General features: G+C 40.4%; 1 protein-coding gene across 6 annotated transcripts in view; it reads left to right on the forward strand.

Moving 5' to 3' along the window:
* fgf12a (fibroblast growth factor 12a) overlaps positions 1-26,134 on the forward strand; it is a 48,495-nt gene that overhangs the window by 15,301 nt on the left and 7,060 nt on the right. For 2 of the 6 annotated variants that reach the window (XM_015957004.3, XM_015957003.3), the window contains exons 2-3: positions 8,203-8,313; positions 17,154-17,257. In XM_015957004.3, the coding sequence (XP_015812490.1) occupies positions 8,203-8,313; positions 17,154-17,257 (215 nt within the window). Of the gene's footprint in view, positions 1-2,325; positions 3,512-4,681; positions 4,730-8,202; positions 8,314-17,153; positions 17,258-26,134 lie in introns of those variants that run through there. The other 4 variants (XM_015957001.3, XM_015957000.3, XM_054740072.2 and 1 more) reach the window with 4 other exon arrangements.

Genomic DNA, 26,134 nt, shown 5'->3' on the forward strand with positions numbered 1-26,134 from the left:
CACATAATTGTCCTTGAAAGAATTAGGAGACTTGGCAGATCCCTATTAAGAAACACTTTATCTTTTACTGACAAAGATTATTCTTTGTGTCTGTTTGCTTTCAAACACTACAAGGTTATTGCTTATCTGCTTTATCTGAGATGTGTGTGGCACATTTCTGCTTAAAGCTGGGGACAATGAGGGCTGCTTACTGGGATTATTTGTGACATTCTTAGTGACAGATTTACCGCTTGCCAAAAAAAACCAGCATAAAACCTCTGACATTTTTGTTTTGGTGTCTGACTTATGCTAATACAGAATTTTAAATGTACAGGTGAAACTCGAAAAATGTGAATATTGTGCAAAAGTTTGTTATTTCAGCAACTGAATCAGCTCCTCTAAATTTGAGAACATGGTCTTGAGTCAGAAAAGGGTGTCTTCTCCCGGTCAGGGAAGTGAAGGAGTTTAAGTATCTCAGGATCTTGTTCACGAGTGAGGGAACAATGGAGTGCAAGACCATCAAGTAGAATGATGCTTTGCTTGCAGTGATGTAAGCATTTGAGAGCTGAGCTGGAAGGCAAAACTCTCAATTTACCAGTCGATCTAAGTTTGGTCACGAGCTTTGGGTAGTGACTAGTAGAACGAGATTGTGAATACAAAAAGCCAAAAGCCAAAATGAATTTTCTCCACAGGGTGTCTGGGCTCTTGGGTGAGAAGTTTGGTCACCCAGGAGGGGCTTGGAGTAGATTTGCTGCTCCTCCACATCAAGAGGAGCCAGTTAAGGGCTCGGGCATCTGGTTAGGATGCTTCCCAGATGCCTCCCTGGTGAAGTTTTGCAGGCACATCCAACTGGGAGGAGACAAAAAGGAAAGACCCAGGACATGCTGGAGGGTCTATATATTTCTCAGTTAGTAAGGGAACGCCTTGGGATTCCCACAGAGTAGCTGACCCAAGTGAATGGGGAGAGGGAAGTCTGGGACTCTCTGCTTAGGCTGCTGCCCTGTGACCCAACCCTGGATAAGTGGAAGAAAATGAATGGATGGATTAATGAACCAGACTGAGAGACCATTTTCAATTCCAGGCCTTGAGGGCCGGTATCCAGCACGTTTTGGTTTTAACCCTGCTTCAATACACCTGATTTCAATTAGTAGGTGATTAACAGGCTTCTGTAAAGCCTGATGAGCTGCTGTACAGGCGATTCAACCACTGAATTAAGTGTGTTGGACCAGAGAAACCACTAAAATATGCTGGATACCGACTCTCGAGGCTCGGAATTGAATAGCCCTGATCTAAAGGCTCAGGAACCCTTTGCATTTGTTTGGGATTCATAAGCTGAGATTGTGACATTTTGCGCGTAGAATATTAAACATTTCCACAAACCATAATCATCACAAGCAAACAAATGTTGGAATCATCTCATTCTGCTTGTAATAAGTCCATCTCATCAATTAGTTTCACCTTCTAAGTTCAATTAAATTAACTTTTGCACGGTTTTCTAACTTTTCGAGTTTCACCTGAATATAATTTTCTTTCCTCCTTCCTCCTTACTGTTCAGCTCCTCATTCACCAGTGCACACGTGCGGCCATGAAAAACACCAACTAGGGATGCAGCTATTTACATTCAGACCCTCGCGTACATAGGTCAGAAAACATCTCCTTCTGGTTTTGCTGGAACAGCAGATTTGGCTCAGTCAAACCAGGCTGTCTAAATGTTTCATGCTGTTTCATCATGAGGGTCGAGAAAGGTTTGCTGAACACTTGTGTTTCCTTCTTCTAGTGTCCTGCAAAAAAAAAGCAATAAAAAAACTAAGAGGACACTTTTTAAAAATGATTTTGCAGCTGTGATTTAGCATGCATGATTAAGCTGGTGGTTGTAGTTTTGTACAATACAGCATTTTACATGAAAGGTTGAACATCTTTGGTGATGTTTCTTTAATAGTTAATATCTTTTCGTAATGCACTTGTTCTCTTCACATCATGCCATTTTTCTGTGTTGCATCACTGTGTAAATCCTCAGTTGGCTATTCTTTTGGATGAAACCTGTTGCAGGTCATCTTTTAGTCCCTTAATAAGCGTAGGGGGGTTGGAGGCCAGAAGGTTTTTCAAAATAAAACGTGCTCTTGTGTCACGTAAGCATAAGCTCTGAAGGGAAAGGTACAGTAATGAGTAGGATTCAATTTAGCTAATTATTGCAGATCTACAGTAAAAACAAACAAACAAATAAATAAATAAATAAATAAATAAATAAATAGATAAATAAATAAATAAATAAATAATAAATGGTCAGTTAAGCAAAAAGAGCCTTTTGACTTATTTTTTTTCGTTTTTGATCTGATTTACGTTCGCAACCTTCCATTAGCAGATGATGCATTTATCCCCGCACATCCCCCGGGAGAAATCCTAATACGAACCTCAATCACGTATGATTGCGTTAAAAGAGTCGGAGAGGGAGAGAGAGAGGTGGGAGAGAGGGAGACGGAGACAGAAGGGGGAGGCTGTGGACTCCCTCTCGTCGTCGGGGATGTAACGCACCGACACAGCGCTCATTCTGCACGAGCTGGCGTTGAGACTCCTTCATTATTTGTGCGCTATAAAAGCACTTGAGCGTGCGCGTTCGCCTCAACTATTTGTTGCATTTTTGGACTCTTAATCACTCCCCGCTGGCTTGGGTTCCAGCTCTGCAGCATCCTTGCAGAGTGAAGCCGCTGCTTCCATTTTTCTCTCCCTCCAAGACTGCATTTAGAGGTTGCCATCGACGTAACCGAACAGTGGGGCTCAGAGATCTGTCAGAGCTGCTCCGCATCCAGGACAAGCGGGACGGTGTCGCTGACCGATGCGCATGATGATGTGAGGAGCAGGAGAAGTTGGGGTATCGCCTCGTTTTGTCTACTCACACGCAGGAGCCCGTTTATTCGAGCTGGCGTGAATCAAACGGGAGCCAGCAGGGCGGACTGCTGTGCAGACGCACCGCCGTTCACCTGGAGCACCTGAGCATCTCCAATGACAACGCAGCTCACAAACACTGTTGCATGTTTTCACGAGTGACATCTCGGCCCCGGTGGCCTTGGCCATAAATTCGTCTCACAGCAGCTGCTTCAAAGTCCCGAGTGCCATCCGAACTCGGAGCAGACTCCATGCTGCTGTTTCCTCCAGAGGATGCCTGACGTGCAAAGATGCGCGGGACTCACAGGATGACGTTTAGTTAAAACAACCGTGGACCAAATTACACAATATTTTGTCTCGCATTTGTTTGCATCTGGATCCGACCACTGCCGAACTAGAGTTTTTTTTCATTATTATAATTTATTTTGTTTTTGTTAGACTCGGTTCGGGGAGATGGCTGCGATCGCCAGCTCCCTGATCCGGCAGAAACGCCAGGCCAGGGAGTCCAACAGTGACCGGGTCTCCACTTCCAAACGGCGCCCCAGCCCCAGCAAGGACCCCCGCTCTCTCTGCGAGAGGCATTTCTTGGGGGTCTTCAGCAAAGTCCGCTTCTGCAGCGGCAAGAAACGACCCGTTCGGCGGCGGCCAGGTCAGTGAGGCAGATTTTTCTTCCACGAATGTGTGTTATTTGTGTGTGTAGGAAAAAAAAACACTCCCCACCTCCATTCACCCACCCACCCAGCCCTCCTGCGCACCCCGCCCCTCTTTGAAGCAGCAGAAACATTACACTGCAGTCAAGGGCTTCAATCTGAACAGAGGGAAGAAGAGGGTAGATTTTCTCCGTGGTGGGAGGAAAAAAATCCACCTGTTTCATTTGGTTCCCTTAATGTGTGTCGGTGCACTGCACGACTCAAGATTCCCCCCTCCCATATTGAACAGGAGCTGCCTGCATAAGCAATGCTCTATGACGTTATCCCCTTTAGACATTAGCAGAACTCTGATAATAAACAATTATCTTGAAAAATATCATGCCCCTCTTTTCTCTTTTGATCCTATTCTAATAGCCACCCCTTTCCAATCATGCCCCTGCACCCTCATGCCCCTGCACCCTCATGTCCCCAAATACAAACTGAATACTCAGAATAAACCTGCCATAAATGGCCAAATACAGTACAAGATAAAGGGAATCAGAAAGTAGATAAGTTGCACCGCAGTGCACCAAGGCTCTTTTGAGATAAAATGTTTTAATGGTAAATGTTTATTGCAGAAATGTGGCTTTGCTGCAGCAAACCAACTGAATTGACACTCATTCACTAAACTTTCACAGTCATGTTATTTTTGGGTCTTTATTGTTCTGATTTTGGCCCCCGGTGCACCGATCAACTCTCTCCCCTCCATCCCGATAGTTCTGTTGTGTGATGAATGACAGCCAGGTCCACCCAGTGTCCCGCAGACAGGCTGATGAGGCACGAGGCAGGAGGACATCGATTTTTAATGCAGGAACTGGAGGACAACAGTCTCCCTGTCAGGCATGTGAGGCAGACCCAAACCCCAGCACCCTCCAACAATCTCTGCCAAAATATCTACAAATGTCTTGAATTTAAACAAAGCATTGCAAATTACTGGAGATTGTTTGGAGCAGGTAGGTATTTTCCTCTCAGTGGGGGCAGAGTGTGTGTCCTCTTTTTCGTTATGCTTACACGTGCACTGATGCCATATGTTTGCCTTTAAACAGCCAATAAACTGGAGAATTGATGAATTCTGCCTGTTTAAAAAAACTCTTGTTTTTCCTTCTATCCTCCCACCCCTCCTCCGTAAGATGCACCCTTGAAACCTCCACAGGTGTCCCATAAGGGCTGCAGGCTAGGTCAGTAGCTCAGCCTCCATCTGTGTGTGCTGTGTTTCTCCTCGTCTCCACCCCATCTCGCGCCCATGTCGACAACCTCCTCGGCCAGGGAGGGGGGTATGGGGGGTGGGGGTGGGGTGGATTGGGAGTCAAGAAAGGGCTCAACACCCGTGTGACAGCTGACGACCCTCTCCCTCGCTGATCTCCTCCGTCTTTCATTCCTCCTCCTTCTGTGTGACCTCTTCTTCGACTTTTTGAGCTTATTTTCTCACCTATTTCGTCTCTAAAACCTAAAGCTTTCCTACAACACCAGTCGTCTGTGGCTCTCTATCTGCCTCCTTTCATTTCCTTTTAGTTTCATTTTCTCTGTCAGTCAGCGTCGGATCATCTTTATCCTTGTTCCTCGTTCTGTGTCTGTAAAGATGTGCTGATTAGCGGTGTGTAAGCCAAAGCACAAGCTGTTTCTGTAGCGTCTATTGGTGTGCATTGATGAGTCTCTCCTTATCGAACACCACATCAGAACAGGTGAACATTCACCATTTCATAATCATGATGCCATTTGTCAGTGTACCTGAATGTTTTTGTCCTTCCTGTACCGGTATGACGTAAATCTATTGTCTTTTTAATGGTCCATACTCTCGTGGAATGATCTTGAGTTTGCTGTCATTGAAAGACGTTTTTTATAGGCAAACACAATAGATATTAACAGGAAATATCTGCTTTTACCCACACACACACACACACACACACACACACACACACACACACACACACACACACACACACACACACACACACACACACACACACACACACGCATGCACGCACACACACACACACACACGGAGAACATGCTCTCTGCTTAATGGCCTGAACCGATGAGCTGTCAGCAATAGCCCCGGGGCTTTAATTTATGGAATTGTAGTTATCACGTGTGATTTACTGGTGTGTACAGTCCCATGTGCTTACACACACACACACATAAAACACACACATGCTCATTCTCCTCAACCTGCCCATGATGACTGATGAAGAGCCTGTCCTAGGAATTGATGGGCCTTACCCAGGGGTAGGTGAGTTGGGAATTGATGGTCAGGATGAACTCACTCCTGCTGTTGGTCACTACTCAGCTCCCTCTCTACTTGCTCCCTTCTCCATTCACTTTGTAGTTTTTTACAGTACAAAATAATCTCATGAACTTGTAATTACTGAAGCCACCAGCTTTCGAGCAAATTCCATCTGTTATCACTGTATTAAGTTCTGGCTGAAACTGTCTTTCTCTTCCAAGATAGCGAGATTCAGAATGTTGCTTTTTGCTACATCATTTGGAATGCATTGTGACTGGCTGGGCTGGAATGAATTGTGTGTCCTCCAACTCTTGTTTTGACCTTGGAGGACAGTTTGGCTCCGACACATCCCCTCCCATCACATTCATCATTTATCAGAGCACATACACATTCAGAGCCATCGTTTGCAGTTTATTTAGATAAATGAAATTCGTTAAACGGTGACAAAATGCCAAGTTTACTCATGTTGGCAGGTGATGGATTAGAATAACACAATTCACAATGGCTCTCGCAAAAATAATGTTTATTCTCAGTGTCCAGCTCTGAAAAAGTTTAATTGATTTTAAAGTATTTTCCAGAAATACAGTTGTAAATTAGAATATGGTGCAAAAGTCCATTTATTTCAGTAATTCAGTTTAGTCAGAGAGACCATCTAAAGGTTCAAGAACCCTTATCGGGTATTCTGGATTAAATTGCTGATTAGATTGTGAAACGTGAACTACAACATTGAACCTTTTCACATTATTCAAATTTTCTTACATTTTATCAGAAATGCTTGGGGGCAAATTGTCTTGAACGATTAAAATGCGATTAATCAAGATTAATTAAATACAAAGGCTTTGATTAATTAGATTAATTTATTTAGTCCCATCCCTAGTTATAATTAAATGTGTTCTGCTGTGTTTACTGCATACGGTTCCAAGTTGCAGAACAATAAAAATGTCTGGCCCCCTTTCAAGCCTTCATGTCAATGTAACAAATAATCTTTGTGAATAGTGATTTACTATTGTCTCACAAGAATAGAAATAATAATAAAAAATCATTAGGAACTTTTTATTTGGAAACAGGCTCTTTGTAAAACCTTTCCCATGAAGTATGAAAGCAGAGATGTAAATCTTCACAGAATGGTCATCAAAGAGACAATAATGCTCTTAAGTTGTAAGCTATAATCATAAGAATTATAACAAATAAAGGTTTGAATTATCTTGCTTTGTATTTAATGAGTCTATCTCACATATTAGTTTCACTTAAAAAATTATGTCAGTTGAATTACTGACATAAATGCACGATATTCTAAGTTTTTGAGATTCACCTATAGTTCCACGACTACCTTGTGGAAAGCCACACGCCTGGTTTATTGCACCATCCAGCTCTGTTATTTACTTCCACATAAATTCAAAAGATTTAATGATTAAATGACTGCAAAGATGTATTTTTTTGTCAGATAAAAGTATTTTTTATGCATGTATTTACCCAGTTATTTACAGGGGGTGCTTCTTTTGCCTTTAGCTGATTTCTGTTTCCACCTGCTTCACACTTCAAATGACCTGGAGCAGCCCTGTGGCCGTTTGCCAGCTGTCCTACCCTTCAAAGATGCAGGTTGCTTCAGGGTTATCATTAAAAAAGGGGCATAGGAAAACTTCAGTCTAGCTTCCTTAAATGAAAAACCCACAAAAATATATTTTGTAAACAAAAAAAAAAAATAGCAATTGCCTCAAATAATATGAAACATTTCCAAATGAAATATAAAAAAAACCCAATCACATAACAACATGCTCATCGATTTTCTGTTATTGTGCACTTAAAGGCCTGCAAGTCATACAGCCATTAAACCCTTTTATGATATTACATCGTGCAGAAAATAATTCATTACAGACCTTTCACTGTATTATTTATATCCGACAGCTCGAGTGGGTAAAGCAAACGTTCAAAAAAATGTCTAATGTGTTATTTTATGTTTTGGCTGCTGTGGAGGCTGGATTGTTACAGAAGAACAGGATTGGTTTTAAAAATGGTTAACTATCATTCATTCATTCACCAGGTGACACCTTGGAAAGATAATGAGGCTTTAACATTGATTAAATCCTAAAAGGTTCATCTCTTTAATATATCTGGTAATTAAAACATCACCTTTTAAGGGACGAAACCAAATTTATTGGTTTATGTAAGAAAGATAATTGGTATTCCTACACACCCCAGCTGCCACAGCAAGCACACTTTGTTGTAATAAATAATACAAAATTCTTTTCCTTTTCGTTATCCTTCACTGTGATGATTTCAACAAGCATCTTTGAGCAAAAAAGCTGGTTTATCAGGAAGATAGTTTGTTTTAATCTTGAAAATTTGAACATTTTTCTGACATGTTTTATGTGGGGCTGGGGAATTGCCGATGGATGGCATGCTTCTTTGTGTGTGTGTGCATTTCAGAGCCACAGCTGAAAGGCATCGTGACACGACTTTTCAGCCAGCAGGGTTTCTACCTGCAGATGCAGCCGGATGGAACCATCGATGGCAGCAAGGACGAGAACAGCGACAACAGTGAGTGGAGCGCATCATGGAAGCTGCAGCTTCCAGTTTAAAACCTTTAGCAGCTGTGAGTCAGTTGTTATATAACTTTACACCACATTCAGTACAGCTAATCATCATTCTTATGTAATGGATGCCATGTAGGTCGGCGCCAGGAATCTCCAAAATCAGTTTTAAGACAGGCACCTTATCTAAAACTAATTTTCTCCACTAAAAGGCAGTTTTAGAGATAATTATTTATTCATTTTCACAAGAGAGAAAGCCCCTTTTCCTGCATCATGGTTATGCAATTGCAGAGATTTATCTGTGCCAAATAGCTACTTAAATGGTTTATGTCTGTTCTTGGTTTGCTTTTACATAAAATGACCTTTCTCCGTGCAAATTTAGAAGAACTTGTGCATTCTTCTTTTAATCTGAGTGTCCCCTCCAATATTGGACAAGTGCGCATTTGTCCCCCCCCCCCCCCCTGCTGAGGTGCAGGTAGGTGCTACAGTGGAGTGAGATTTTAGATGGTTGATGATGAGAGGAAGATTCGAGCATGATAACAAGTGAGCACGACTAAATAATACTATAACAGCCATGATTTTAATGTTGCACTAGTCGTCCAATAGTATTTTTTACTCCTTATTCCTGTCCACTGTTTTTATATTAGAGATCAGATGAAGTTCAGCAGGAACCAGTTGAGGGTGAGACAGGGAGAGCCAGACCTGCTGAGGGTGAGACAGGGAGAGCCAGACCTGCTGAGGGTGAGACAGGGAGAACCAGACCTGCTGAGGTGCAGGTAGGTGCTACAGTGAAGAATGAGATGGTTTTAGGTTGCTGATGAGAAGAAGATTTGAATGGAATAATAAGTAAACACAGTTAAAAATATGTAATCCCATAACAAGTAGGGCTGGGCAGTACGGTTTAAGAATAAATTACATTCTGTACACGCTTCCTTAGAAATATTAGAAAAATAAGTGTTAAACTCTGCATTCTGGTGCATTTAGACTGCAATTTTGGCCACTGTTTTTTTTTCTTTTGTCCATCTGAAAATTAATGTAGTTCCAGCTGTTGTTGTAAGTGAATTATTTCTTTTTTCATTCTGTCAGAAGCAAACAGATTTTTCTGATTGTTGGTCAGCGTTGTTGGCTGATGTATTTTAAAACATTCTGATCAGTCAGATCAATTCAGACTGAATATTCACAGTTTTAGTCTTGTATTAAATCTGTTTACACATCTGTACCCATATGAATAAGATAATATATCCTACATTCATATTATTAAATAAAAATAAAACAGTACTGACACATAAACAGCTTTTTTATAATTAAAACGTCCACGTTGGCCGGTAATCACCTGGATCTTGCTGATGGGGAGCCTAAGTCTGCTCCCCTTCTGGCTGGCTCATGGGTCCCCGATCAAAAAAAAAAAAAACAAACAAAAAAAAAACCAGAATGTTAGTGAACTGGGCTATAAAAGTTATTTTCTTGTCTTTCTGGGTTTTGCCTTACGCCCAGAGTCATAACTGTCAGACTTTTCTAATCCTAGAGTTTCACCGTCTATCAGATTTTCTATCAGAAGCTAATGCAGGAGATAGCGGTAGGAGACTATGTTCATGTTCAGCCTGCATGAAGCACTCAGTGACACGTTAGAATCAGAAGTAATCATTAAATGTATTTTTTCAGTGAAGTTGACCTATATATTGACCTACAACAGATTTGTTAGATTTCCAAAATGTGTCCCCCCAATATTAAACTCGTTCCTACTCCCTTGGACCATATAAACCCTTTTTACATGCTCCAAACACAACTTAACTACAATTAGGTGAATCATGACAAATCGCTCTTCATGAAAAAAAAAAAAAAAAAACTGACAGAGAAAAGTAGAAACTTTTTTATTCTAATGTTTTCTAGTTGGTAGAAAGCAGGCAGGTGGTAAATTTATCCAACTGACTTTATCTTGTAACCCTCAGCAGAACTTCCTCTGACCTCTACACTACACCTCTATAAATATATTAGCTGTGCTCTTCTGCCTCCTAGTATTCAGTTCAGTACACAACATTTACAATGTTCCATGTCCATTTGCACTTCAACACATCTAGGGCTGCAGCTATAGAATATTTTAGTTTTCGAGTATTCTACCGAATCTTCCATCGATTAATCGAGTATTCTATTTGATGATGTTTCAAGTGAAATGAGATTATGGTCTGCTACAAAAAACATGAGAATAAAAATTATAAAATGCTAAATAATATATAATAAATTGGTGTTGTCTAGTTCCCTCAGTCCCAGCTGATATTCATATTTAATAAACATTTTATGGAACAACATTTGACTTACATTTCTTTCACAATTTAGGTTTGTATTGACCTCATCCTAGTCAAAATAGCATATTCAATATGTTCACATATAATGAGTAGAATTTAATTCTTTCATTAACATGTTCAATAGCTACTATAAATGCTAACATTTAATTTCTACGTGTAACAATGAACTTGTGGTATATTTATTTTATTATGTTTGGGTTGGCAACATAATCTAGTCCAAATTGTATTGAAACATAAAAGTTTTTGTGAATTATATGCTACAACGGCCTGCGGTAGATGGAGTGGACTCGTAGCATAAACCAGACGTTAGCTGCAGAGGCTCTGCCCCACACCGCTGCAGAGATCCATAAATAAATGGGATGATGGGGATTTATCTTCCGTTTTTAGCCGTTCACAACTGTCATGTTTTTTCTGAACCACACTTGCTTGTGAGAATGCTGCCCGATAGCTTAGCATTAGCAATTCTGCTCGCATTTTAACTCTTGATCTCAAACTTTGGACCACGTCTGCTTTTTACAATGGTTTCTGTCTTTGCTGGTTTCTCGATTTTCCTCCACAGCACCTAGATTACCACATGTGCTCCAGTAAAATGAGTTCAGACTGGGGAGCGCACATTTAACGAAGCTTCGAATCAGTAAAAAATGAATCGAGGAATTTAATGAGTTGAACCATTCGAATCATTCGATGATTCATTTCAGCCCTAAACACATCTACTAATTTTTACACATCCCAACAAATCCCACAATGGTTAATTTTATAATTAGACCAAATCAGTCAAATAGACATTGTGCTTACAGAAATATACTCAGTAAAGTGTGGGTATGCCATCTGTGCCTCAACATTATTTCGAACCCCCCAAAATTGCTTGGGTGCAAATTGTCTTGAATGATCAAAATGTGGTTAATCAGATTAATTAATTACAAAACCTTTGATTAATTAGATTAATTTAGTTATAATTAAACATGTTCTGCTGTGTTTACTGAATAATGTTGGATGATGCAAAAAAATAAAATCTTCTTGAAAACCTCTGTGGCCACCTTCAAGCCTTTCTGTCAATGTAACAAAAAACTGCTTGTTGAATAGTGATCTACTATTCTCTCATGAGAATAGAAATAGGGAAAAAATTATTTGAGCACAGTATGAACTCTATACATTGAAATAAACTCTTTCAGAACCTTTCCAATGAAGTATCAAAGCAGAGATGTATATCTGCACAGGATGGTCATCAAAGAGATGATGATGTTCCCCATCTGGATCCAAGCCTGTCAGGAAACCAATCACGGTGTTTCTGCTCTAAAAAATCCTGCCAGTCCTTAAGGAAGCTGCAGCCAAAGCTGCAAGATGTTTGCAGTCACACAGCAAAACAAACGACCTCTCCCTGTCAAACGTCACTTCTTATGATGAGAAATGAGTTCAGTTACTTACAGCATCAAGGAAAAGCCTCCATAATGAAGTGCATCAGCTCTGTTGACCCAATACACTATATCTGTGCACCTCACACACTTTTAATTGCACTATTTTTAAAATGATACATACATTTGTTATGCTGTCAAAGTCATGGCGGATTTATTTAGTGTTGGAGGGTTTCCCCACCTCAAGGTAATCCTTCAGTTAAGCATTCCCACTGGCCCAGGAGTGCAGTGAATAATTGAACTGAAGCAAACTAAAAATACCATCTTCTTCATTTGTGCTCAATGAATAATTCGCTATATGAAAAGCCTCGAGCTCAGAGACAGTCCGAGGGCGCAGCAGAAACATGAAGGTGCTCTGAGAGAAATCTTAAGTGTTTTAAGGAGAAAACAGAGATGCAAAAAGCAAAAGAAAATGGGAGCGTAATTAAGAGGGCAAATGGAGGAGGGAGATTAAGTATGCAGGTCCAATACTGGACTATTGATTGCCTGGGTGGATTATTAGAATAATAGATTACCCCCACCCTTGAACCATGCCACCTCCTGACCTGCAGCATCCACTCAGCAGTGTCAGATGCAATCCAGTAATTTATTTTGAGGCGATGCATCAGTGAAATGAATGGAACAGAAAAGCGTGATGATTCTGCCCACATATAGGTGAAACACGAGCTCAGGTTACACACAATTCTATTTTTGATTAGTTGCCATATTTCCTCGATGAATAAATGTGCTGAGAAGAGCATAAAACAGTTTATACTGACAAACAGAGTCCACCCACTCCCACTCACAGTGCAGCTGAGTGCTGGATGGATGATCATTTCTCCTGTCAGGCAGACTTGTACATTTGAATTGACGGTCTGTTTTCGAGGAAGTTTGGGGTTGAAAAGCTGAAATATTCTGCTGAGAAAGCACAACCACAGAGTCCTTTTTGGCTTCAAGCCACTAAGTGGTAATGAATATATGCTACTGTATTAAGGTTAATAATATTAATTGGTACTAAACTGGGAATGAATGCTTCAGATTTCTACACAAATGATTTCTTAAGGATTTTTTTTTTTCATTTTAGTTTATGTGACTTGAAAAAATAGTTTGGGTTTTATACTTTTTTTAAACTAAGGAGAGTTGATAAAACATAAAGAGTTTCAGCATTTAGACTAAAATTCCATAGCTAGAAACCACATTTAGTTTATTGGCTGCAATAACTCTACAACATGATTAGTCTAAAGAACAGCTGTGTTCAGATTAAAAATGTTATTAATTTGATTGCCATCAGTTGATTGCATACAGTAATTACCAGACACTGCTGGGACTTAAGACTCATTTTTCTCTTGTCTCTCTTAATCTGGGTTTTGATGACAGATGGAAGTTTTATGAGCTAAAAATCCACCTTCTACTTTAATGTTTAAGTACGAGAGTACAAACTACATTAAAGTTTAGTGGATTAGACAAAACTGATTGTCAGGTTGTTTTGTTATACATTCTATAAATAGAGACACATCAGAGGGAAACAGAAATAATTCAAGAACAAGAAAAAAAAGAATATTGTTAAAACACATCGAACATGAAACATACATTAAAAAGAGAAAAAAGGAAACATATCAAAAGGAAAATAAAAACATTTAAAGTGAAACATCAAAGGGCAACAAAAACATCAAAGGAAGAGTATCTGATGATCAAATCACATACAAAAAACAAAACCAAAGTGACCATAATTTTATCATTTCAGCAGAACAGAATGGAACAGAACAGAATTGAATATAATAGAATGCAACGTAACCTAGTTGATTTAAATCAAGTTGTAGTGAATGTAATAAAATAGAAAAGAATAGAGCAGAACAGAGCCAAATTGACTAAAATCTAATTGTATTGAATAGAAAAGAACCAAAAATATTTGAGTTGACTTGAATCTAACCATATTGAATAGAATAGAATAGAACAAAACAGAACAAAATCCACTCTAATCCAATAGAATAGAATAGAATAGAACAGAATAGAACAAAACAGAACCAAATCGACTCTAATCCAATAGAATAGAATAGAATAGAATAGGCCAGTAAAAATACTGGTAACATAATCTAATAGAATTCAACAGAACCTAGTTTATTTAAATTGAATCATATTGAATCTAATAGAATAGAAAAGAAGAGAACAGAACCAAATTGACTCAAATCCTATTGCACTGAATAGAATAGAATAAAACAGAACAAAACAGAATAGAACAGATTAGAACAAAACAGATACAAAATCCACTCTAATCCAATAGAATAGAATAGAATAGAACAGAATAGAACAAAACAGAACCAAATCGACTCTAATCCAATAGAATAGAATAGAATAGAATAGAATAGAACAAAACAGAACAAAATCCACTCTAATCCAATAGAATAGAATAGAATAGAACAGAATAGAACAAAACAGAACCAAATCGACTCTAATCCAATAGAATAGAATAGAATAGAATAGGCCAGTAAAAATACTGGTAACATAATCTAATAGAATTCAACAGAACCTAGTTTATTTAAATTGAATCATATTGAATCTAATAGAATAGAAAAGAAGAGAACAGAACCAAATTGACTCAAATCCTATTGCACTGAATAGAATAGAATAAAACAGAACAAAACAGAATAGAACAGATTAGAACAAAACAGATACAAAATGATACAAATCCAATTGCATTGAATTAAACAGAATAGAATAGATCAAAACAGAATATAATAGAATAAACCCAAATGGACTCAAATCGAATCAAATTGTACTGAATGGAATAGAACAGGGGCTGCGCAGTGGTGCAGTGGTTAGAGCTGTTGCCTTGCAGCAAGAAGGTCCTTGGTTCACTTCCCAGCCTGGAATCCTTCTCCATGGAGTTTTCTCTTGTCGTTTATTCTCCCTGTGCATGCGTGGGTTCTCTCCGGGTACTCCGGCTTCCTCCCACAGTCCAAAAACATGACTGTTAGGTTAATTGGTCTGTCCAAACAGTCCTTAGGTGTGTTTGTGTGTGTGTGATTGTTTTTCCTGTGTGTCTCTGTGTTGCCCTGCGATGGACTGGCTCACTGTCCAGAGTGTACCCCGCCCAATTGTCCATTGATCGCTGGAGATAGGCACCAGCCCCCCCCCCCCCACACACACACACACACACACACACACACACACACCCCACCCCTCGTGGACAAAGCGGGTTCAGACAATGGATGGATGGATGGAATAGAACAGAACAAACTGGGATAGAAAATGACCGAACCAAATTGACTCAAGTCAATTTGTATTGAACAGAACAGAACAAAGCACAACAGAATAGAATAGAATAGAACAGAACAGAACCAAATTGACTTCAATTAAATTGTATTGAATAAAATAAAACAGAACATAATAGAATATAACCTCACTGACACAGAATAGAATAGAATAGAATCAACTTGACTCAAATCGATACATATTGAATAGATATTAATATAATTGAACAGAAGAGAGCTGAACAGAACAGAACTGACTATAATAGATTAGTGTCCTTGTCTATAGTGAAACTGCCGTTCACATTTCACATTTAGCTAAGTGTCCCTTTAAACCTTTCCTGCAGGGCTCCTGTTGTGATGCTTGTCCTCTTATTCAGTTTAATTCCTTTGCCCAACTGCATGTTTGCCTCAAGCAGATTACTGCTCTACTGGAAGATTTACATTTTTCAAGGATTATCTTTCCTATTTTATTTTTTTTGGTGTCTGAACCCGTTTTGTCTGTCACTTTAACAAAAGAGCTCTCCAACTCTCCCTGCACCAGTCCAACCTTTCTCTTTTGACGGCGAGATTATTAAAGAAGAAGAATCACCTTCAGGATAGTCATCAGATACTCTTAACAGCAGTCAGTGCTGCTGTAATTATGAAATCCATCATCTACTAACAAAAAAATGCTGGATATTTAAAAGGCAGCAGAGTGACAACCACTGCCCATTCAGTATTTTGTTACAACTGAAAAATTAGAGCAGGGAGCACATGCTAAATTATAGCTAAATAATCAAATGTGATCTCATATTTCACATTTCTTCTACTTATTTCATGCCAATTAGATGTTTGAATGGTACCTCTAACACCACCAGTCATTAGGAGGGAGGGGAAAGAAAGCTGAAAACACCAGAAATAAAGCAAAGCTCAAGGTGCTAATCTGCTTCTTTACAAGCTTCAAGGGTGAATGCATAACTGCAGAAGTAAAGTGCTCAGTGTGAATCAACAGTTTCAGCAGCCTGAGGGCACGTTTAAAGCATTGGCAGGCAAAAGCACCATGTCGATATGTATTGAGTGATATTGAATCCACTCATAGGACAGACCCATGTTGGCATGCCTCTGCTTTTCCTTGCCAGTTTTATCGGATAGTCCCAGCACTTGCAAAGCAATCATTCCTGTGGAACAGGGGAGTGTGCAGCAGGTAAAGAATGTCCCTACAGCCACCACCCTCCGCCATTAATGTCAGCGTTCAGACTAAAGAATGAATCCAGAAACGCTGGGTGAATTGTTATTCTGTCCTTTTCTCTCATGTATCTTGTTTGGCTCTTATTTTATTCATGACCACATCCCTGATTTACACCATTGGCAAAACTTATATGAGGAATCAGCTGACCTGACCTCCTGATAAAACTAGTCTGAAACAATTTTCTGGCTTTTTTTGGATCGTTGTTCAGAAAGTTATACTGAATCTTGCCATTTTACATTTAAACTTTGTTTCTGAAGCCAATCATTTATCACTTTATGTTTCTGATTGAAAGAGTTGAAGGGGTGATTATAAGGATTCTATCAAATCCACACCACCGAGAAAAGTGTACAGACCCTTTTATGACTAAGACACACAAGATGCATTTTTTAAATAATTATTTGAGTCCCTCTGTAAGTTATTTGTCATAAGCAAACAGCTTACAATGTTTTACTGTGAGATGTGTCAGCATTCCCATTACTCCTGTCCTGTTCACTCCACTGCTGATGGATAGTCAAAGAACACCGATCAGAGGCTGTAGTATTTACAAGAGTTAAGTGGAAACTCAGTTGTCATGTTCTATCCTTTGTCCTAGATGTCTCTCTTTTGTCTCTGCCTCTTTGTAACTCTGTTTTTCTCTTCTCCCTATATTTGCTTCCCTCTCTCTCTCTTTGCAGCCCTGTTTAATCTTATTCCTGTGGGTCTGAGAGTGGTGGCCATCCAAGGGGTGAAAAGTGGCTTCTACATTGCCATGAATGGCGAGGGGATGCTCTACAGCTCGGTAAGCTCTAGTCACGTAGAGTTCTGAAAGCCTGCGTGCCACTGGCATGCGTGCTTATTCATCAACACGTGTTGTGTTTTGTTCTCTTTGTTGTCTCTTCATTATCCCATCGCAGCAACTACTCAGCTTTTCCAAAGCCTTTCATGTCTGCTCATTAAAGAGCTCCTCGGATGTGGATTTTGTGTTGCTCTGCACCACCTAATCTCCTACTGTCTTTGAAGGTGCTCTGCACATGCTTTGCATTCATCTAATGACAAGTTTAGTTCTTCCTATTTTTTTAAAGGCCTTACTGACAGAAGCTTATATACAGTCCTCAGTTTTCATATCAGACTTAATAGTAAATGTAATAGGTGAGTTGTAATAAACCTTCTCATTTACCTGGGCTGGTTAGAAGTCTTTTTTGTTCTTAATCCAGTTGGGAATTGTTTTACTTGAAGAAGCAATCTGGAGTTTTCCCTGTTTCAGGAATTACGTTTGATTTGTATTTTTTAGAAATTTGTAAATTGATAGTCTTACTTTGTTATAATGTGGGAAAGAAGTAATTTTTGTTGCTAAGCCACCCCCCCCCCCCCCAATTCTGTACAACCCCATGCAATTAGACTTGAGTGCTGCACAGCATTAGCCAATAGCATTAGACATCCGCCGCCTATGTACAAATGTCAATCACAGAGCATATGTCTAGGGTGATGCTGTCAGTGACATTTCTTATGGACATTATAGTATGTTATATTAATGAAAAAACAACATAACGTGAAAAGAATGATTGTAAAACAATGTGTTTTAGCTCTGTTGCTGTGCTATAGCAGGTGTTGGTTCACGAATAAGAGGCTTTGCTTCCAGTCGGAATCATGGAAGTACGGGCTTAATGTGCAATACGTTTATCTGGCTGCAGATGGTGCCCTCTGAGAAAAAACTCTGATACTGAGGAGTTTCCTGCTCCTCCGCCCAACTGATTGAAAGTAGAATTACAACTGTTGTTAACATTCCTGCTGCTGTAGCTATAGTGCTGACAATGAGCTAATACAAACATGAGCCAGCTAATGCTAAAATACACCACAAGGTAAAAAGATCCACACTGTTGGACAAAAAAAAAACCATTATTACTTACAAGTCAAATTGCAACAAAGCCAGGTCACCATCAGTCTATGATTTTGTAGCCTCCCTTAGCTACCTCAAATTAGTGTAGGTCGTGCCAATGTTCAATGTGATTTTAGCTCTTTGCCTTCTCTCTTATTTTACTACCAGGCTTAGCCATGAAACCAACAAAAAAGCAAACTTCTAGTTTTCTTCTTCTTGTGCTTTTCATTGCTGATCAGCAAACTTAAAAAAATCAAACTGCTAGCACAACAGCTAACAGCCACAAAGCAGGCAAAGAACTCCCCCTATAGGACATCTATCTACTCCACAAAACTGTTAAGCGCACTTTCTGGCCAGTAGAGGGTCTGCAGAGTGGTGTCTAATATGAAACTGATCAAGTTTGTAACTCAACAATCACTTAGATCAATGTTAAAGCTCTAGCTTAAAAAAATCTATTTAGCGCTAATTTAACCGAGACGAAGACATGAGGACTGCATTAAGTGCAGACATCTGAGGGACTTTTCTGATTTCCAGTGGACCACGATGAATGATGAGCAAATGCAGAAAATCACAAGCTGTCCAACTAACTTTCCTGCTCATAAATACTTGAAGAACAACACAAAGCCCTTTAAAAACCAAAAATACTGACCAGGGGTGAGTTTTATTATTACAAAGTTACTACTTTACTTACTTACTCTTGTTACACAAAGGAGATGTTAAAAGTGACATGCATTATTTCATCTGGTTTTTAAAAAAGAAATTGAACTTAAATGATGGCTATGTCTCGTAATTTGAGGGTAATTTATTCAGGACAAGGTTTTTTGGCTTTGCGCATCTAGAGCACAACCTGGCAGATGTGCAAGCCAATCACAAGTTCAAGGAAGGTCACTCTGGGGAAAAAAAAAGAAAAAGGCTGTGATGACTCACCATGTAGATGGATTCATTCATAACTGAAAGCACATAAACAAGCTCACAATTCATGACTCTACTCACACACACACTCATCCAGGTGTGATTAGAGTTTAATCACGCCTGGACAGAGGTCTTTTATGTGTCAAATAGACTCAAAGTTAAAGGTGTTGTATGACCTCTCCAGTCAAGACCATTGCATTGAGATCATCATTCACATCAGACTCAATGGTTATCATTAATTAAATGTAGCTAAGCACCTCAGTGTCAAACAGCAGCTCTCAGCCAATCATTCCAACTCTAATATTACATTTAAAGGAGAACTTTTGACCTTTCGAGAGGGCCTTTTGCAGTGATGGTTGCAGTGATTTAAGCCACAACATGAATGGACTCTCAGGCCACATGCAGGAGGGGCTGCGCCTCATATGGAAGTAGCTTTCTCAATTAACGGTGGGTGGTAGACTGAATCAGTCAGGGGATTATAAACTATGAATGCTCATGAATAAACTTATCTCCAGTGGTTTTGGACACTGATTTTCACTATCGTTATTTGCTCATTGAATTTACCAGCGCATACATGTGTCACAAAGGAACAAATGAAACTATGTAGAAAATGGGAATATTTCTGTTTTATTCCTTTTTTTGAGACTGCATATGTCCTTTATCTACCTAACCCTGACCCCAAAATACTTCTCGCTATTTTTAAAGTTGTTTAGTCTTGAAGAAAAGATGCTCAGCTCGTGTTTTCCCCTTTTATTTGGGAACTAATTGCTGAAGGAAATCCTTAACACCCTTTCCTTGTTCTCTGCTTCTTTGCAGTGTTTTCTTAATGAGAATGACACAAGCTTTATTGTATCGGCCTTTTAGATTAATCTGACTGTTGGGTTGCAGATTTATAAAGCCTTTCTGTCAAACCTTGTTAAATATGTGATTAATTTATGACTGCTGCTAATCCGTTAAGGAGTTACATAAAGAAAACACCGGTAGGTGGACTTCATTTTGTTGAACATATCTGACTGTTGAGGCTGATGTTGATTGAAAGCTGGAAGTGAGTTAGGTGAAAACGCTTGTGTGGAGAGTTTAGAGATGATGTGCGTGGGCTGAGCATCCACAATAACGAGTTCTTCTCCATTATTTATAACACATTATGACCCACTTTACTGCACAGCACAAACCACTGTTCTGTCTCTGCTGCACATCTATCTATCTATCTATCTATCTATCTATCTATCTATCTATCTATCTATCTCTCTCTCTCTCTCTCTCTCTCTCTCTCTCTCTCTCTCTCTCTCTCTCTCTCTCTCTCTCTCTCTCTCTCTCTCTCTCTCTCTCTCTCTCTCTCTCTCTCTCTCTCTATCTATCTATCTATCTATCTATCTATCTATCTATCTATCTATCTATCTATCTATCTATCTATCTATCTATCTATCTATCTATCTTTCTATCTTTCTATCTATCTATCTTAACATCTTAATCTTCATCTTCATTGCCACTCAGCACATGAAAAATAGAACATAAAAAGGAGTGTGAGATGGAAACAAGGCAAAGACACACAAGAGCAGCCATAAAAGACCACTGTACAAGAGAAAATCATATAATGGACTGGGATAAAACACAGAGCAACAGAAATTCAAACGATGGATCAAAGAAGCAATTGAGATAAGGAGGCGTGGACCCAGGACCATGAACAGGGATGAAGGAGTTTACACAATGGATCACTCATGGGATACGGCGATCAGTGGCGAAGGTGTGGGCAGCAGAAGGTGATATCGTCCTCTGCTGCCAGTGGATAGAAGGAAGTGACGCCATCAGCATCCGGTGGTTGCTCTGATGAAGGCGGCAGTGAATGTAGAACAATTTCATCAAAGGTAACAACAAACCCTTATCACTCTGCGTACAATGAAGAATTATAGACAAGGAAATTGGATAACCAAAACAGTGCAAACGTAACTAAGAAGCGCCTCTCGGGTTAAGCAATTTGTGGCGATAAAACATCCATGTTGCAAGTTAGTGGTAGAGTCGCGTTGCTGTTATCCAATCCGAGGAGAGATCCTGCCGTGTCCAGCCATTCTCTGCTACAGCAGACTTCTCCGTGCTGATCCAGGTGCATTTGCCCCCCCCCCCCCCCCCCCCCCCCCCCCAACAGTACGGCTTGGAAAGCTTTCATTCCTACTAGAGACCACTTAATGAGTGTCCCACACCTTTAAACAGTAACTAGAGAAGAATAGTTTTTATTTGAAATATATAACAATGACAGTTTCTTGCTGAACATCTTTATTTTTCTGTCTCGGTGGCACAGAGCGCATTGGTTGATGTTTGCATGAGTGCCTTTGCACAGTGTGTGCTTTATACATTTTGTGTAGAATAACATGCTAAATAAAGTAGAAAATGTGATTTAAAAAGATTAAGTTTGTATTTAAAAGGGTAGTAAAGTTTAGATTCTAGAGCATTAATGAGCCACTTTTATTATGCTAAGCTAAAGCTAAAGGAGCACTGCCAAATCAGGAGAATGACTGGGCTGGTTACAAGTTGTTTTTCCTACTTATCCAACCATGGGGAATATGGTAACAGACGGAATTTTACTTCGGGGTGGAATATCCATTTAACTGAAAAAGGCCTCAGTAGCTTTTAGCAGAACGATACACAGCCAGAACAGCCTGGCACATCCTCCTCATGCTGGTCACCAGCTTGAATGTCACACTCTTGGGCTAGACCAGGCGTCGGCAACCTTTTCCCATCAAAGAGCCATTTATTACCCGTTTACCACAGTAAAGAAAACACTGGGAGCCGCAGCAGCTGCGGCGTTGTGGGTGGGGCCTACCCTCAGACAGCCAAGAGCTGCTTTAACCAATCACAGCAGGTGACAGCAACCAACACCATTCACTCATGTACCTTAAAGTTATCTTTCAACAGAAGATAATTAATAAAACAGTTTGTATTAAACTGACCCAGAAGTCGTAGCCCATCTGTGTCGACAACATTTAGATATTTTCACCCTGTTAGTGGTTTTAATGTTGAGCAGTCTCCTTTTAAAACATGTTTAAACTGTTCAGAATATAAATCCAGGCTCTGTCTCGTTGGGTTGTTGTAATTAAACTTTGTACTGAACTAAACTTTACATTAAACAATGCTGAAAAGCTAAGAAAAGGATCCGATCAATTATTTCTTTCCCTCATTTACAGAGATGGAGATGACGGCGTGGTGCTCATGGCTCTGGTGTTAATCACGTCTAATGTTCCTGTTTGCAACAATCTTCACAAGAAGGCAAAACAGTTAAACGACAGGATTCACAATGACCGGATATTTCCCGTATTTGATCGTCTATTTTGACGGAGAAACCTCAAGGCTGCATATGCGCTGATATTTTTACTGTTACGCGCGTCGTGGAGGTAGCTACACCAATCAGGAAAAGATTCCCATCAGAACATCTGAGCTGGACACTGAGCTCAGTGCAGCTTGCTGTCAGTGCACACGTGAGATGGACAGCGAGCTGAAGATGTGGAGATCGGGGTCTTGAAGCACGTCGCAGAACCAGAGCCACGCAGGAAGGTTCCTCCCACTGAAGCGAGTGTTGTCCAAACCCTGTCTCTCAGAGAGACTTGTCACTTAGAAAATGTTCCCTGATTACGAAACTTTGGCTGAATAGCGCTTGCTCCTGCCTCCAATGTGGCGACGCATCCATGAGTCTGTCTGAGGAAAAGTCCAGAATCTCACATCCTCTTCAGCTCAGAAAGCTCCCATAGAGACGTCTGATTACGCACAAGCGGGTGACCTGTCAGCGTTGGACCTGATCAGGTTTACACAGACAATCTTTACATTTAGAATTGGCATACAGATAAAAATGAATGCAGTAAAAAATTTATTTTAATTAAATATTCATTAATTAGTTTAGAAGCAGAGAGCCGCATCAGATGGATGAAAGAGCTGCATGCGGCCCCAGAGCCGCGGGTTGCCGACCCCTGGGCTAAACAATACCTGACTGCTGTGGTAGTCTTCTTCTTCTTCTTCTTCTTCTTCTTCTTTGCAATGTCTCATAACTATACTAAATCCATAGCAAAGAAGGGTTCTCAGACATTGTTCGTTTGCTTCATCATGATAATTTCTAACCATCTGGTACCTTCATACCCTGACCCTGACCGGTTTCTGAGTCATGTGGAACTTCCTCATTTCCTTTGCCAAGTTCCAACCAAGTTCTTCCCTTCACCTTTTCTAAAAGGGATAGTCATGTATACGCCCTTCAGCACGGTAACTTTTGCAAAGCCATCAACACGATTGTTTCCCCTACTGCCTTCATGCACAGACACCCAGCAGAACTGCACACCTATTCTCCCTCTATGAAGTTCCAGCAGAGAGTGAGATCGGTCCAATAGAAGGTCTCCTCTGCCTGATTGCGTTGATTGTAGGCTTTCTAGTGCAGAGACTGTCGTATCCAGTCTGACATCCGCTCCTACAAGTACTGCTGCCATTTCTGCTGTATGTATTACCGGGTGATCCTTTTAGAAATTCATACTCCAAAATCATGAGTGTAGACATCAATCCCATAGTTCATGTTCACTGGTGTTGCTAATCATGAGCCAGATGATTAGCAGCATCTATGACACTCAGTCTCCCACAAACAAAAATGTTATCCTCACTTCTACCTGTCATTTCCGAGCCAAAGCCAGTACTTTCTGGACTAATCCAAGCATTTTTCCATAAAGAGTCACAAAATGTGTCCTTGCACAGAGAATTGAAGGAGACCGTAGAGCTTGTCAGCAAAGCTAAGTGGCTGATTCTGAAGGGTACTAATGAGTGTGTATAGGGTGGGGTAGTGTGTGAGCAGGATCTGAATTGAGCACCAAACTGATGAAGGGGCAACGCCTGCTGGTGGGTAATATGTCACTGTCGAACCCCTACCAACATAAACACATATGCTCACACAGCTACAGAGAGCGGCCAGCAAGGTCCAATGTGACCCTCAGTGCCCCAGCGGTGAGGAAGATATGGGCTTTTGACAGTTTGTCAGCGGGGCTTGATAAACCCAGCCGCTAGCTGTTCGAAAGGTTGTCGTCCTCCTGCTGACCAGCAAGACCTTTCTACACTCGTGCCCATGTGACTTCACCCTTCTCAAGTCCTTTACCCAGCCTGCTAAGCACTACTGTGTCTTGTAAATGAACCCAGGAAAACATTCTGCTTTGGTTTTTAATGCTTGGCTCACATCTTTCAGCTGACCTTGGATCTGGCCAGTTATATCACTGTTTTATATATTTTACATGTTGTTTGTCAGAAAGACAAAGTCCTTTCACTAGTTTAGCTTTGCAGCCTTATGCGTCTAAACTCAATAAACTGCATTTGTGCAAAAGTCTAATGGCTGTCGACAGGCTCTGATCTTTCAAACAAGGGGTGCAGGTAATGTGAGTTTTATGGCTTAGAGTGTCTCGGCACAGATTTTTGTTTAATCCAAATTTTTATATTTTGATTTTATCACCTATACATCTAACCCAGTCATCATTTACTCTGATTAATGCAAGGGTAGGCAACTCTGGTCCTCAAGTGGATGCTGTCCAGCATGTTTTAGTTGTTTCCCTGCTTCAGCACACCTGATATTGATTGGCAGGCGATGAACATGCTTTTTCCTACCCCTGGATATGTGAAATTGTGAGGTGGTTGGCATCTGCAGAGGAGATTTAAATACTAAAATACAAATCTATCCATCTAATAACTCTTGAAGTAGAAACTTCATGCACACACACACACACACACACACACACACACACACACACACACACACACACACACACACACACACACACACACACACACACACACACACACACACACACACACACACACACACACACACACACACACACACACACACACACACACACACACACACACACACACACACACACACACACACACACACACACACACACACACACACACAGCAGACGCAACACATTCTCACACCTGAAGCATCGAAAAATGATGCGTATAACCAAGCCTCAAAATTTGATGATTGGGGTGCCCCAGCGCGCTGGGAGAGGACGCGCAGGGACGCGCAGGGACACGCAGGGACACGCAGGGACATGCGTCACTGTGGGCGTCCGTATTTGACGCCCGTGGTGACACGGACATTATTCCTCGAACCTCTAGTGATTTAACCTTCCCCTCACCCCCATCCTAACCTTAACTCAGTAATATTCAGTTAAGCTTTGCATGTGCAAGCTGGTCAAGGTTAGAATGGGGGTGAGGGGAAGGTTAAGTAATTCACAAGTCGGTCAAATGTCCGTCTCACCGCGGGCGTCGGATACCGACGCTCTGGGACAGTGTGTCCTCAGTGCGTCCTCTCCCGACACGCTGGGGCACCCCTAATTGTCACATTTTGAGGCTTGGTCACACGTGTCATTTTTCAACGCTTTGGGTGTGAGAATGTGTTGGCAGAAGATCTGCCAGATACAAAAATGGTTCAACATTCTCCAAACAAATATTTAGTCTCTTTCCGTACTATTTCTCTTATCCGATGGCACCATCTAGTGGCTGACAAGCATTTCACACAAAAAGTCTGTCGCTCTACCTTTTTAAGGTTGCGACTTCACATTTCTTGTTTATAAATGTGCTTCTGTAGCCGACAAACAGAGCTAAAATACACTTTTTTATGAGTATTATTCTCGTGTCATTCTGTGTTTTCATATATTTATATTTTAGAGACTTTCTTGTCCGTGAAAAGTTCATCAACTCTGCATCAGCTGAGGTATTCCTTAAATTTGAAGCATCTAAGCGGTAGTCTAACGCTATTGGTTAGTTCTGGTTGGTGCTCAGTTTCCTATTGCATGGAGCTCTGTGGGGCAGGGGGCATGCTTAACAAAAAAAAGACATATTGCTTACTTTTTATCACAGTACATGATA

Source organism: Nothobranchius furzeri, chromosome 11 (genome assembly GCF_043380555.1).
Source record: "Nothobranchius furzeri strain GRZ-AD chromosome 11, NfurGRZ-RIMD1, whole genome shotgun sequence".
Classification (NCBI taxonomy): Eukaryota; Metazoa; Chordata; class Actinopteri; order Cyprinodontiformes; family Nothobranchiidae; genus Nothobranchius; species Nothobranchius furzeri.